The 15,192-nt window shown below is 36.1% G+C and overlaps 1 protein-coding gene across 1 annotated transcript; it reads left to right on the plus strand.

The window, feature by feature from the left end:
- The first annotated feature begins 381 nt into the window (after positions 1-381).
- LOC137710016 (protein TPX2-like) lies at positions 382-5,556 on the plus strand. Its single transcript, XM_068448981.1, has 18 exons — positions 382-858; positions 1,199-1,345; positions 1,478-1,549; positions 1,798-1,951; positions 2,300-2,408; positions 2,735-2,785; positions 3,169-3,266; positions 3,346-3,421; positions 3,509-3,571; positions 3,752-3,838; positions 3,964-4,022; positions 4,150-4,228; positions 4,309-4,374; positions 4,477-4,539; positions 4,672-4,749; positions 4,862-4,906; positions 5,023-5,105; positions 5,194-5,556. Exons 1-18 carry the CDS (start codon positions 687-689, stop codon positions 5,210-5,212), a joined length of 1,521 nt encoding a protein of 506 aa, XP_068305082.1. The 5' UTR covers positions 382-686; the 3' UTR covers positions 5,213-5,556.
- The last annotated feature ends 9,636 nt before the right edge of the window (positions 5,557-15,192 follow it).

Consider the following 15,192-nt stretch of genomic DNA (forward strand, 5'->3'; position numbering starts at 1 on the left):
TCCGTTGACCTTGGATCACAATCTCATTTTTGCACCGGCCTAGGTCTAGGGAGGGCCCCAATCTTCCCTCTTTTATGACCCTTCATGCAAAACCAACCGTTAGGGTCAATCTTGCAATTTCCACCCAACCCCAAGGGCATACTCAAGATGCGCCGAAATTTCGGAGTCCCAGACAGGATTTCGCCACCCGAAACAAAGCTCGAACACCAACACCCACAAAATGACCCTCCTACCTACCACTCTATTCAAATTTCAAACCCATTTCCGTCGCCATTCCCCAAAAACCCCAGGGGTACATTCGTCAATCCAATCCCTACCCACAATAATAATTATAAATTCTTCAGGGCCATAAATTCAAATTTCCGGATAGAAAAAGCAAGCCCGGCTGGGTGTTTGTCCAAAATCCAAACGCTCCTGCGAAACGCACCGCTCCCTGCTTTAAACCGCTTGTACTCTAAGGCTCGGCGCTTTTGGCCGCTTGTACCTCGCGCTTAAATTTCGGTTGCAATATTTACACGGGCGGTGCTACAGAGCGCCGAGAGCAACCTTTGCGTTTTCTCTCCGATACAAAGCGGAGTTGAAAACTCCGGATTTAGGGTTTTAGCGGGTCGGGTGCGGAGCTCCGAAGCCATAACCAGAGCTATTTCTGGCTCTGCTCGGCGGTGCATTTTAGAGAGAGAGTGAGGATGGAAATGGAGGAAGATATGGAGGTTGAGCAAGTTTTAATGGCGCAGGAAGTGGACATTGACTACGAGTACGATGCAGCTCGGTACTTCGACTTTGCTAGGCAGGAGACTCCGGCTGAGGCTCGCCGCGCCGAGCTCTGGTTCGAGTCCGCCAAGAGCTACCCGCCGTCTCGTAAGCCTCTCTGCCTTCAACAACGCCGTTTCTTGACATTTGCATTTCGGAATCTTTTTAATTCATCAATAGTGAGTTTGGCTTGATCCATTTTCAAGCATTTCAAAAATTAGGAAATAATTTTATTTTTGTTTAAAGATAAAATGATTCATATCTTTTGTTCAATTTTGTATATGTCATCAGATAATTTCCGTGAAAAATGATTATTCTGATAACACATTGCCTTTTCTTGTCTTGAATTATGAATAAAAATCTGCAATTTTAAGGATTACAGCGATGTTTGAATTTATAATTTTGACAATGGAAAGTGATTTCAATGGCTGATGTTGATCTGTTGCAGCTGTTGTGACAATGTTAATACTTGGACTGGAAACCCTCCTGGAAAATGTAAACGCCTCGCCAAAATCCTATGCGGAGACTGCAAATGACGGCAATTGTGATATCAGTGTGGGCACAGAACCATGTGCAATGGATGTAAATAGCAGAGGTATGGACGAAATCCCTTTGATTTGTGCCTTGTGGAGAAGCAGGATTTAGAACAGATTAGTCTTTTGTTTTTGGCATTTTGTTTTCTTGGTTTGAAGTATAAATCTTTTAAGTGCAATGTTTCGTGTTGTAGCTGAAGGAATGAATAGAGGGATCTTTGGAAATTTACAAAAAGTTTTAAATCAACCAAATGGAGCTGGTACAGGTGATCGCTTTATACCTTGATGACTATGGTGTTTGCTAATGGAATTCCCAGATTTATTTCCGAATAAATTAAAAGCATGATATAAACTATACGCAGTTTAAGTCCGCAATTTTATTTTTAAACAAGTTATTACGGACACATTACTAATGAACTATAATAAACTATTTCAATTGGTCCAGACTCCAGCACAATGTATCTGTTGTTTTCATTTTCTTTCTCCCTCTTTAATTTATGCTTTTGTTTTCCAGGGGTGACATTCAACAGTTACTTAAACGGTGATAAGCTTAAAGGTAAAAGTAATGCTTCTGTAAAGCCATCTTTCCCCAGGAGCTCAACTTTGATGAAGCCTACTGCAAGTCAGCTCGCTAAGCAAAATCTGAAGTCTCAAAATGGCGGTTCCAGGTGCTTCAGAATGTCCTGCCTTTTGACTATGCATACCATATTTTTTGCGTTGCATTGAAGTACAGATGTGGTGTTCTTTTGAAATTATTCATATCACTTTATCATTATAGTCGCTTCCGTAGCTAACTTAAGTAATTATCATGTGAGACTGTTTCTCTCCTTATGCACACTGATTTAAATCCCCCAGATTGTAAATTGGGAATTAGTATGTCCAATAAGGTAATTATATGTGAGACTGTAATACCTCCATTCTACGTCCTGTAAACAGAGAAAGTGTAAAATGTGGGCATCTTACTACCTTTAAGTCCCATACTTACTGCATCTGATGTCTTATTACTTAATTGTTAGATTCCAGATGCTGCATGTTCAAAACAATGAGAAGAGCTTATGTAGTTCTTCTGGGGTTGGAAGTCAAGCTCCCAAAAGACAGAAGCTAGATGGGGGACACTTGCATAAGGTACAGAAGTTTTACCATCTGCAACTGGTACTGAGCACATTCAAATTTTGTTATCCATATTTTTCTTTAATGCAAGAACTGTTTCTGTGATATTTATACAGACCTGTATTCTTCCGGACCAAATTTTTGTGGGCACACACGCTTCACACATGGACCAACAGTTTTTTGGCACATACGATTTGACCAATATGTACTGTTTATGGCATGATGATTATGCTCTTTAAATATGCATCTCATTTAGATTCTAATAGTTATTTAAGGAGGAACACTTTGGTTTTTGAACTAGTGCCTGTGAATTGAGTATTCTTCACTTTTCTTCATGACAGGATACTGATGCGAAGGAGCAAACTAATTTCATCCACAAGGTGCCTAAAAAGGTATTCTAGCTTTTATATGCTTTGTATAACTGTCACTCTTAGTACATTATTGAATAACACTAAGTTATTCTATAAAAGTTGTCCTCCAAAAATTTCAACTTTAGACAAATAATAGCTTTGTCTGGATGGGTTTATTAAAAAAAAATACAACTGCTAACTATTTTACAGCGCATTTTATATTGTTAAGGAAGTAATCCTGGGTGTAATAGAGCTTCCCAGATTTCTTTACTTGTGATTTTGTTTCTAGATGTCTGGAGTGATGTATAAAAGAAAACTGAGATGACCTATAATAGATGCACTATTGCTGATGATGTCTTAAATAAGAGATGCTCAATTCATCAGATATGTTTATTAAACTTTCTTATTTATGCATGGTATTGCAGGATGAAACTTTTGACAAAACCACTGTGCATGCTAGGTTGAGACTTACTATTCCAAGAGAGCCTGACTTTGAAACGGCACATAGGGCACACAGGATTAGGTGGGTTTTGGCTTTGGGGCAGAAATCACATCGTTTAGTTTACCAGTCTGCAGGTAGTTATGATATGTTTATATTTCAGGCCTAACAATGGATCAATGTTAGAACAAGTGACATCATCTCATCGAAAATTCAAAGCTCGTCCATTGAACCGAAAAGTTGGTACTTAAAGTTATTAGATGGGGATTTTGAATAATGTTTTATCTTTGATTCCTCCTTCACTGTTTTTTGCATTTATACTGCAGATTTTCGAGGCTCCTTCATTGCCACTCCCAACAAGGAGCACTCCAAAGTTGCCAGAATTTCAAGTGAGTGCTTGATATTTATAAATTTTTTGCTGCTTAACCTATTATTACTCTTTTCTTCAGTGGCTTGGTGGATAAAGACAGTTGTACCCTCAAACTGATTTGAAAAATAAAAAAGGCTGTAAAATAACTGCCTTTTGAAGTTTTGTGGCTCAGAGTTCCTTTGTTAATTTTGCTTTTTAGGAGTTTCACCTGAAGACAATGGAAAGGGCTATGCAAAATGCATCGGCTGTTTCATCATCCTCACATCATCTCAACGATCATGACAAGGTTAGCTGTGAATTTAATTAAATAGTTTTCACTGTTATCTGAAGTCAAAGTGGTCCCTTGAGTCATGTGAAATGTTGTGCTCAAAAGTATTTCATGTAAATGTGCCTATAATCTGCATTTTGTAGGATTTGGAAAAACCTAGTATTTCTACCGTCGTGGAAAACAGAAAAGGAGAATCCAGAAGGTAATAGCATAAAGAATCTTATATAACTACATCAACATGAGAAGTAGAAATGCTCAGTTTTCTTTTTCCGATGTTTTCTCATACTAGGAAAATAGTTCTTACTATGGGTTTGATCTTCTTTGATTAGACCAAGTACAGTGGAATGTCCTCAGCAAGATAGAAATGCAGGAATGCAAACATTTAAAGTTCGTCCTCTTAACAAAACGGTAATATTTTACTGCACTACATCATTCAGTTGAAATTTTTCTAGCTGCCAACTATGGTATTATTTCCTATCTAATTGCAGATATTTTCTAGCAAAGGGGATATTGGTGTTTTCTGCAATAGTAAGCGGGAAACCACTGTACCAATGGTAGTTCATAGATGTTATTCTCTTGCTTAGTGACCATGTATCGTATTTGTTTCCCAGTTTGCAGAATCAGCTAAGCTAACACCACGTTTATTTCATATAAAGGAATTTAATTTTCTGACAGACAGGAGAGTACAGCAATTTCCGCCAACTGACCTTTTTAGTAAGGTATCAAAAAGTTTATATGATGTAAAGTTGTTTTACAAATTTGTGCTTCTCCCATGTTATTCCTTCGTAACCATTACAGTTTGCATAAACACATATATCTGTAATCTCATTTATTCTCCTGTTGAATCCTAGCTCTCTTTGACAACTGAGCTCCAGCAGAATAATGGATCATCAGTGAAACTTTCCCAGCCTACATCTTTGTCTACGAAGGTTATCCTCGTCCCCTTTACTTTCTTATCATTCACGTCACACATATTATTGATTTGATTTCACTTTCCCTAGTATTCTATTGAGTTATTTGTTGTTTTTTCTTTGACTTAAGGACTCAAAAGAAAACAGATCGACTATTTTCCAACAAGAACGTAAGGTAAGGTACCTTATATTATGGATAGTCTTAATTGTTCATTTATCTTTAATTTTTTTTGAGTGCTTGACCGTTCTCTTTCCGTTTCTTCTCTCATATGATAGTACATCCTCTTGTAGATAAAAGAAAAACCTTCTCTGTTGGGTGGAAAGCAGGCTCAAGACAGGTGCACGACGGATGCTGATAAGAAACTGAGGATGAGGTGCGCTAGCTGAATGATGGATAATAGATGCTATTTTAGTTTCTATATTTTTTCTTATTCACTCATCTTGTCCCTGAAATTGTTACAGGAGGTTGGGCGTCCGTTGACGTTAAAGAGTGGCATCTACATGGGAATCAGATTTTGGTATCTTCTATCAAAATAGGTCGGAAATATGTTTACCATTGATGGTTATACAACTCCGCAAAAAGATTATCAAGCACTTTTGTTGTAAATGGAATCCACAATGGCTGGTCTTCTTTCAAATATATGTAAAACCAGCTCTTTCTTCTTTTCATTTCCCCTATTTGTAGGTTTCAGTTGAAATCCAATAAAACGTAGAAAGGCCGGTGTTGTATAGCTGTTAAGGCCACCTCTTACAACATTTTTGGCGGCACGACCAACACATGTAATTGTGATTAGCCAAGAAATATACACAATTTGGAGTATGTCTCTTCTTTACCTCCATCTGCATCCTTGGTTTCCAGATTGTTCTTTGTTAGGGCCTGCTTTGTCCAACGCTTTATAACGTAGGCTCGTTGAAGGGTTTCTTCTCCTTGCCAAGTCTTCTATTTGTTATGGCAATGGCGAGATCGTTTGGAAACAGCGTTTATCAAACAAAGATGTGAAGAAGAGTGGAGATGAACAATACAGACACCATTGCAGTTGACAAGAGAGAGAGTGGCTGCAAGCCCCTTGCTTGGAACTGATGGTACTTGTTCTGCATACTTGATGGCGACTACTGAGAAAGTTGTCACCGGAAAGGTGCAAGACTGCCAAGCCACCGAAAATCTACAAAAATTTGACAACATAACATGTTAGAGATCATTCCTCGTCAAATATAAATCAAACAAATGAATCGAAGATTTAACTTCCCTCAGAAAATAGGGTGCTTTGAAGATGCAAAGGCAGGGTGTAGTTTACCCGGGGCCAGTGCAGGTGGTGCACCGAGGACTAAGAACACGCAGACAACCCAAGGGGCGAAGAAGAATTTGATCCGAACAGCGTGGAAAAGCTCTCTTTTCGCGGCTTCGAATTAGTAAATGCATTTGAGGATGCAGGTGAAGGAGACATAATAGGACTGCCACTGCTAATAGCCAAAGTGCAAGGTCTTAAATGGTGAAATGTCGAGAAACTTGGTAGCTGGGCTAGTTGCCAGGGCATGCCATAAGACAGCTTGGCTGCTGAGATATATATATAAGGTAAACGCTTGTCAAACAATCTGACATGTTAAAGTTACCAAACTGTAAATCTAATTAAACCAATGATTAGATAAGTTCTTATTTTAATGTTGTGTATGACGTTCTGATAACGTAATGCTTGGCGTATGAGTCAACTTATAATATTAGCATATAAAACATTTGGAACAATTATTTCAAGATTAGACAACAACCAGTGTGTTAATTACCTTGACTTGGTCAAGTGCAGGGCTTCTGAGAGCAGCAATGTATCTCCCAGCAGGAACACTTTGATTAACAGACTCATCAACTCCTGTACAGCCTTCATTAGTCCACTGAGACTCCAGATCTCTTTCCTTTCTCGACGGCAACCAAGAGTTCTGCTTACTCAGATTTGATGATTTGGTCTATAAGAGCCGTTAAATTGTGATACTAAGTTTGTAACTGTTCAACCTGTTACCCTGTTTCCAAATTCCGGAAAGTTTTTCTTTTTGGCGATTTTTGGCATATGCAATCTTGTACTACATTCAAACAAGTTTGACGATTGGATCGTGGAAATTAATTTCGTAGAGTGTATATCCTGACAAAACAATAGAAATAGATTCAACCAACACTTAACGGTTATTTTATAGTTCTATTTAAGCGTAATATATCATTTTGTGGTAACCACTACTGTAAATATTTTAAATAGATGATCGGGTCTGTTCATTGTATTCTTCTAGGGTTGAGTAGTGTAGTTGTAAAAAATCATCAAAATTGAAGCCAAAATAACCGGTAAAACTTGATTTTTCGTTTTTAACCGTCGAAGAATTTCATCCTTGTTACCTAATCTCTTATCCGTTACAATCTCGTAGTATATACCAAATACATTGACGGTTGGATCGTGGAAATTAATTGTACTACTTTCCAACCACCCCTCGCCTTTAGATCATCAAGGTAGAAAAACTTGTTTCACTGTATTTTGTTGACAGATATAAGTACATATCATGAATGAGACTACCAGCTTTGTCTAGGTTCATATCATATCAATGACACTTGAACAACATGACTTCCTTGCGGTTTGTGTATAACAATTGAACCACACTTAAAAGCTTGCTGAAGAAATAACTATTCTCATGTACCCCCAGTACAAAAACTCCACTATTTTGAATGCACAATTAATGGTATAGTTCATGTGTCAAGAATTTAACTCTATTTATGTGACAACTAGAGTACGTTTGGGCTTTAATAGGACCACATGCGAGTTGAAGTAATTCTTCATTAAATAAGGGAGATTTGTCTTCTCTTAACGGTCGCATCTAGTAAAGTCCAAATACCACTGTATATGTAGGTTTTTGCAACATATAAAATCAATTTAGTTTAAAAATAAAAACTCTTACATGCTGTGCAAACCAATGCGGAAATAATTATCTATGGATTTCCACACAATTTGAAAGCTAACGGATCTTCATCAGTGCCTCATCAAGTTCGAGAAATGGTGATACTTCATCGCACTTGTTTAATATGAACCAATGAGCCACCTCCAAGTCAGCTTCTTTGAACGGTTTAGACGAATATCCTTCGCCAAATGGCGTGCAGGTTGAGTAAAGACATATATATTTTTTTCAACTGTTCACCCTTGTCAAAATTGCGTGGGCGCTTGTTGAAGGAAGTTTCAACATTCCTAAGGTACCTTGGATAAAAGGTAAGTGATTCTTGTATGCTGCTTGCCTCCGTTATGAATCTTTTGGTTGTGTCCTATTGTGGATGAATTTGTTGGAAATGTGCCCTAAAACCAATCATATGATGATACTTTACGGACATTTCACAAAGTTAAACTAATGTAGTTTAAATGTAAAGGGCAAAGATTATTGTTTGAGCCGTCTCATATAAATGTTATATGCTTAAACGATAAGTCCAAGGAATATGTGATTGGAAGAATGCGATCTAAAGAAGTTAGATTCATGAGACCATTCTTTCGTTGACACATCCTAAACGTTCCTGATCATAGGATTGTCAATTGGGCATTGACAGTCCGTTAAGATCAGTACGTGCTATGTCTTCTCTCAGGGAGAGTGACTAGTCTCGAGTCATTGGTGTGTGTGACATCAAGACAAGTACGTAGGTGCTCAATAGAGAATGAGTTCACTGAACACGATCAACGAAGAGTTCTCATATTCATGTCACATGAGAACTCATGGTTGGGATAATGCAAATTAGTCTTTTGACCTGAGGCATCACAGTTGTCTTGTGGTTAGGTCCTTAATCTTTGATTATGTCAAAGTCACTCCATCAGGAGGGTGTCCACGGCATCGTTGGGGTTAATCCACTTAGCCATGGAGGCAAGTGAATGCGCAACAAGGGATCTCTAACCTTCAAACTGTTTGAGGGAGAATACTCTATGATATGATTAAGAATCTTTGGCCAAAGTATGAATGAGATTTAGGAATGTGTTCCAAATCACATTCAAGGTAATCATATAAGCACAAGACTCACATTGGATAATAGACATGAATAAACTATCAAACCAAACAATGTGGTCAAGAGTATTGTATTAGAGAAAGACCGTATTGCATTTGTAATCCTAAAACTGAATAGGTTCTCCACCTCTTCTGATTAGCTTGGGTAACCATGACATGCTGCTAGGCGTCAACCATGGTTTGTGGAAGCCCTAAAAGTGTATTATCACTAACGGGAGAATTGAAAGTAAGTTTCAATTCACAATCGATTAGAAAGAGTTTTAATCGCCCACTGCCTCACTAAAAGGAACCTAATGGATCGTTCACCGAGTAAGGTAGAGTTTGAAGAAACAACGGAGATGAGTAAGAATAATTAAATGGTTTAATTATTTATCTAAGGCTAGGATTAATTAATATGTTAATTAATCAAACGAATAAGTTCGTTAAAGACCTCGGGTTAGTTTTGGGCCGCAAGGCCCAATGGGATTTGAATGTCAAGCCCATTAACTCAAGTTGTATGGCAACTTGAATAAGCAAAGGGCTTGAAAGCCCAATAAACCCTATAGGCCGGCCATGTTAAAAGAATAGGGCTTTTGGTCCATTAGGTCACTTATTTGAAGGGACTATATAAAGGACTTTATAGCCTAAAATTCATTAAGGGTTGTTTTTGGGGAAAGGATGAGAACACAAGCTCTCCTTTCTCTCTAAAATTTCGGCCACCTTGGAAGGATCATCTAGCAATCAAACTCCTCCAAGGTCACTCATTTCTTCTTCATTATGCCTTGGTGATGAATCATTAGAGGTTCTCAATTTTGGGAACTTTGGAGAAACCTTTTTCATCCATCCAAATCCATAGATCTAAGATGCAAGGAATGAAGGCCCTCTCTTTGGGTGATTAGCCTTTGTTTAAATACAAAGAGGAATCTACAAAGGTATATATTTCAACTCACTTTGTTTTGAGTTGATTATTGGTTCACCATTTTACTAGGCTTTGAACATTCATGGGTAATGTTTTGTTTTTAAGTGCATGCTAGCATGATTCCGCCTTTAATTTGTTAATTGCATGCTAATGATGTTGCTTAAATGAACATGTCATCTTCCAAAATAATCCTTCAAGTGGTATCAGAGCCTAGGCCTAGTTTATGGTGGATCCTTTTGGGTTTTGTGATTTTTCATATTTTGTGATTTAAGTTTTGTAAATGTTACAAGCTTTGTTCTTGCTTTGAATATAAATTTTGCTTGAAAATTTAGCATCTCAAATGTTGTAGATGTATTTCATTAAAGCATGAATATTGGAACTAAAAGTTGGTGCCAAGTGTTTTGGGATTTTCGGCCAAATCCAAAGGGTGATTTTTTGGGTTCTTGTTAGTCTTGTTAAAATGGTTTTAAAGTGCTTTTTGGAACCCCTAAGTACCCTAGGATATTAACCCTCTTTTGAGTTGTGAAAATTTGAGTTTTTGGTGAAAGAAAACATCCATGGAGCTATTATGAGTTTTCATGTATGTTCTTCATATTTCTTGAAGTTCTTGGCAAGAACAAAAAGGTTTTGAAGTTTTGATTCAAAAGTTTTATGTTTTTTTTTATAAAGTTTTGTTTTTCAAATGGTGGGTGATAGTTATTGGTGAGATGTGACTAAAAGAATTTTAAAGTTTTATAAAAAAACATTTTCTTACAAACCATCAAAGTCACCTTTGTCTCACCTACCAAAAACCACTTTCAAAACTTTAGATTTTTTCAAATTTTCAACAATATGGCCGGCCACCTTTGGAAAAGGTGTTGGAGGGACTTTTGTGCAATTATATAAAGTTTTGATACTTTTGTGTATTTGCATTTTGACCCCAAAAGTTTTTTTTTGTTTTAACAAAGTGACCCAAATTGTTGTGGTCATTGTTTTTGGCCCAAAACAAAATGAGAACAAAATTGTTTTGTCTCTTTAATGAGAATTTGATTTTCATTATATTTAGTTCCATTTAAATCAATTCTATGGATTCAAAAACCAAATGATAATTGTTGCATTCAATTTAATTAGTTAAAGTGTTAATTAATTAAAGGGTGATTATGAACCTTAGCCTACGATAATTGAGCTATGTGAATGGCCGTTTCAAATTTGTTTGAACCATGGGAATGAGTAGATTAGATTTTGGTTGTAATTGGATTTGATCAAATTTTGTAAAAGGGCATAAGCTCTTCTTTACTTTAAAGTAATTAGTTATATTCAATTGTTGTAAAGAGCATAAGCTCATATTTACTTTGAAGTACTTCTTTCTTGCTTTATTTGATATGCATGAAATGAAGTAGTTGGGTCCAACGCCCTAAGACAACACGCCTTAATGTGATTAAACGCATAACTAAAATCAATCTCCATCCCTAGTCCGAGATTCAACACAAGGCTCGTGTTGGATCTAATCAAAGGTTCATAGTCATCCTAAGGCCCTAAGGCAACTATATAGTCCATCAATGAATGCAAACCTTATGTTAGTAGTATCATATACTCTTGCTTTAAAAACCGTTTTAAAAGCTTAGTGGGAGTATTATATACAACTAAATCAATCATATGGACCAATAGTTGTAATAGGACCAAAATTGTTTTAATTATGATTAAAATGAATATATATATATATATATATATGTGATGAGACCTAAAACCCTCAACAAACCATTATTAAGTTGATAAGCGAGAGATGCTTTGAATATCTCTTCGTGGCCTTCCACCGTGATAGGCTCCAATCGTTTATGACTTGTACACCACCTTCACCCTATCATGGGGAAGAGCATCGTGCATGCTTATATTCAGGAGGAGTTTATTTACATTTGACGAGGTGAAGGTAGGCAACGAGTATGGCAAACATCGTATCATCGTGACGTTATACTTGAACCCCTATCTAAACTTGCATGGTGGGAAAGAACTTAACTAAGTGAAATGGTGCCAAACATCGTATCATCGTGAGACAACATTCTCTAGAGGCCAAAAAGATGGGTACTTGCATTAGATGCAAATGAGTAAGCGTACTCTCTCATTATTATTAATGCTAGCCAAACATCGTATCATCGTGAGGTGGGCTTGGTAATGGTGAGTCTCCCATACCCCGCTAAGAGTTCAACAAAACTCTCGAATTCCGATGAGGGATATGGAATTTGCCAAAAATAGTGGGTGGTGCTATTTGATTTAAAGACCCGAATCAAATGGCTTAAAATCAATCAATTTATATTCATTATGTATTTGTTTACCAATATATTTGCAAACGCTATCCAAAACTTGACAAAGAAAAGCCGAATGCTTTAATTTCCGGACTTAGTTCTACAATCCCATAGATTGTCTTTAATGGCTTGTAGATGTAACTAAGTAGTCTCATCCTCACAATCTTCCTATTGATAATGTATCATTGGAAGAATATGTTAGATAAGTCTAACATGAGAAGGACAACACTTTTAATGTCATAATTCTTCAAATACAAATTGTTGTATGAAGAAATAAGAGTTGCTTTGAACAACCCTTAATCAACACAAACTTTAGTGCTTGTTTCTTTGTTACATAAACAAGGAACTTTTGAAGTAAGCACAAGGGCATGGACGCTTTATGTGCCATGATTCTTCACTTACAAATTGTTGTATGAAGAAATGAGAGTTGCCTTGAACAACTCTTGAAAGTTTGTAATTATGTTTAGAACATAATGGTTGGTTGACAAAAATAGTCCATCAACATGGACTTATGATGATTTTGAATCATTGAGTGTTGAAGTGTTAAACCACTTAACGAGACGGAAATTAGGCAAGGACTTCACCTTTGTGTCCCTATCCTAATGGTTCACTAAGTTTATTGTAAACTATATAGTGAACAATAACCACACACTCTCCAAATTGTTTGATGTGTATAACACAATTGAAATAAGTTTCAAGAGAGATAGTGGGAGTTTAGGGACCATGACTATTGTAGTCAAAGGAGAAGTCAAATGAAGAAGGCAAAATAACTCCAAGAGAACAAACTTTCTTTATGAAAGGATGGACATTGGAAAGGGTATTTGCAAGAAATGTCTTGCAAGTGTCAAGAACACACCTTTCGAAGGTGTTGTAATATGTTCTTGAAATAGTTCAAAACAGTTGGTTCTTCTACTTGAATGCTTGATTCCGTATTAGTAACTATGTTTTACAATTGTTGTAAAAGTGTGCTAATAAAAAGTAGAAGATTAATGAGAGAAGAGAAAGTACTTCACATTCGGAAAGTGAATAAAATATAGATCTCTACGAAAGCGGATTGTACTTACTTCCTCATATGAACTACCAAAGAAATTGGAAAATACTAAAGATTGTCTTTACATTCCAATTTTAAGGAACTTAAATCCGTCACTATAGTAGAGATGGATAAATGTTTTGTTTGACAAAACATTGTTCTTTATTAATCAATAATTAGATTATTGTAATTTAATTGGTTGTCTCTATAGTAGAGATGATGTGGTAGTTTAACTGTTTAGAATACGATGATGCTTAAAACCCAAAAGGTTGCAAGGTAGTGACTAATCCCAACTGAGTTGTGATACCTCTAAAACATAAGTTACGAGTTGGTCATAGATGGATGCTTTGGATCGTTAGATCGGATCCAATACCTTCTTGTTAAAATTGTATAGAGGCGAAATGTTCGAATCTTTATTCTTTTGGAAAGAAGAAAGAATCACAAAGTTGTTGAGGTTAATTCACTTAGATGTTAATGGCACTTGTCCACAACATAATACTACTCATGTTGTATGACATTCACCGAAGATCACTCTCGGTTGGACTATAGTTTATTTTGAATAAACACAAGTCCGAATACTTTGCAAAAGGTTTCAAAGAATTCAAGAAATGTAAGTAGATGAGTAAGACGTCTAAAGTATTTACCTCCTTAGATTTGATCCAAGGAAAAAGTAACACTTTAGATTAATTTCCTTGAAAAATATCAAGGAAAGTAGCATCGTAAGATAATGAATTTCTCCATTAGGAGAAGAATGAACATGAATAAGATTTAGTTCGTTGGACATTATCAATTACCCATATATATATGATATATACTTCTAAGACAACCTAGTTCCTATACCACAAGCTCCAAGGTAGTCCAGAAGGATTTATAAACCGTCTCAGTTGAATGGTTTGAACTTTATGACCATGTCATAGAGTTGCACCTCTTAATTCGAAAGAAATAAGAATGAAAATCTTTATGACTACATTGAGTGTATGTACGATATATACTCAAGGAAATGGTAAAGTACCATTTGACCCGAAATAATGAAACCTTCACAGCTAATTGGTAGCTTAAGGTGACTACACTCAAAGAGAATGGTTGACTTAGAAGAAACCATCTTTGACGTAGTCTTGGTTTCAATTAATTCGAAGATTGCTAGCTACAACTAAATGGTGATTTAATGTTTGGACATAATATGGGTTTCCGAAACCATTATTAAGATAGTCTTGATAATATATGTCTAAAACTATAAATCACAAGACAGGTTAGTTGTAGAGATCCATCCATCATGGATCTTAGCAAGCTAGTGGGAGCTATAAGCGTCTTATGAGAAAATATCAATTGTTTGATTTCTCATAAAGATGTAAATGAATCTTTTGTTTACTAGGTTTACAAAAGATTAGTGGGAGTTAATCGTATTCCTAAATTTAAATATATATATATGATATATTAATTTTTGGAAATGAAAAGAGTACTTCTTCGTTAAAGTTATTCTATAACGATAGAATGTATATGGGAGATATAGTCTATATAATGGAATGGAAATCTATAATGATATATTTCAAGATATAATTGGATTATATCAATCCCTAAAATAGACAAGAGATGCTAGGAAGTTTCTCATTTGATGATAAACTTCAATTAGAATGACAATTCTAGTGAGACTAGGAAGTTGTTCTTCTCAAAGGGAATGTACCCTTTGACTCCCAAAGAAATAATGCGTAAATAGAATCCTTTATGCATAAGCAGAAAGGTGATTTATGTATTTCATATTGTATGAAAAACATTGATATAAGATGTACCTAGAAAGGTACAAGACAATATCAGTGCAAGCCCAGGATCAGAACCATGGCAACTGTCAAGTGAGTCCTTAAGTATTTGAGAAATACTAAAGGATATATTACTCAATAATTGAGAAAGAATTAGAGTAACGTAATGGAAGCGTAAATGTATTAGATTATGAATCTAATCCATCATTGGATATTTCTTCATTATGAATGAAGAGATAAACAGATATCTCTTTATTATGACTAAAAAGATATTTGGATGGAAACATTAAAGTAATGACTTTAGTGTGTTCCATTATGAATGCAAAATATATTGCCATATAGAAGTTTACAACAATGTTGTTTGGATGGGAAAGTTCATTTATGAACTCTCTATTCGGTTCCAACCAGAAAGTGTATGACACTAATGGGGCGATAGCTCAAGCCAGGGAATCAAGGTCTCATCAAGGTCCGAACTCAAATGAGAGACTGAAC

This window comes from Pyrus communis, chromosome 12 (assembly GCF_963583255.1).
Source record: "Pyrus communis chromosome 12, drPyrComm1.1, whole genome shotgun sequence".
Classification (NCBI taxonomy): domain Eukaryota; kingdom Viridiplantae; phylum Streptophyta; class Magnoliopsida; order Rosales; family Rosaceae; genus Pyrus; species Pyrus communis.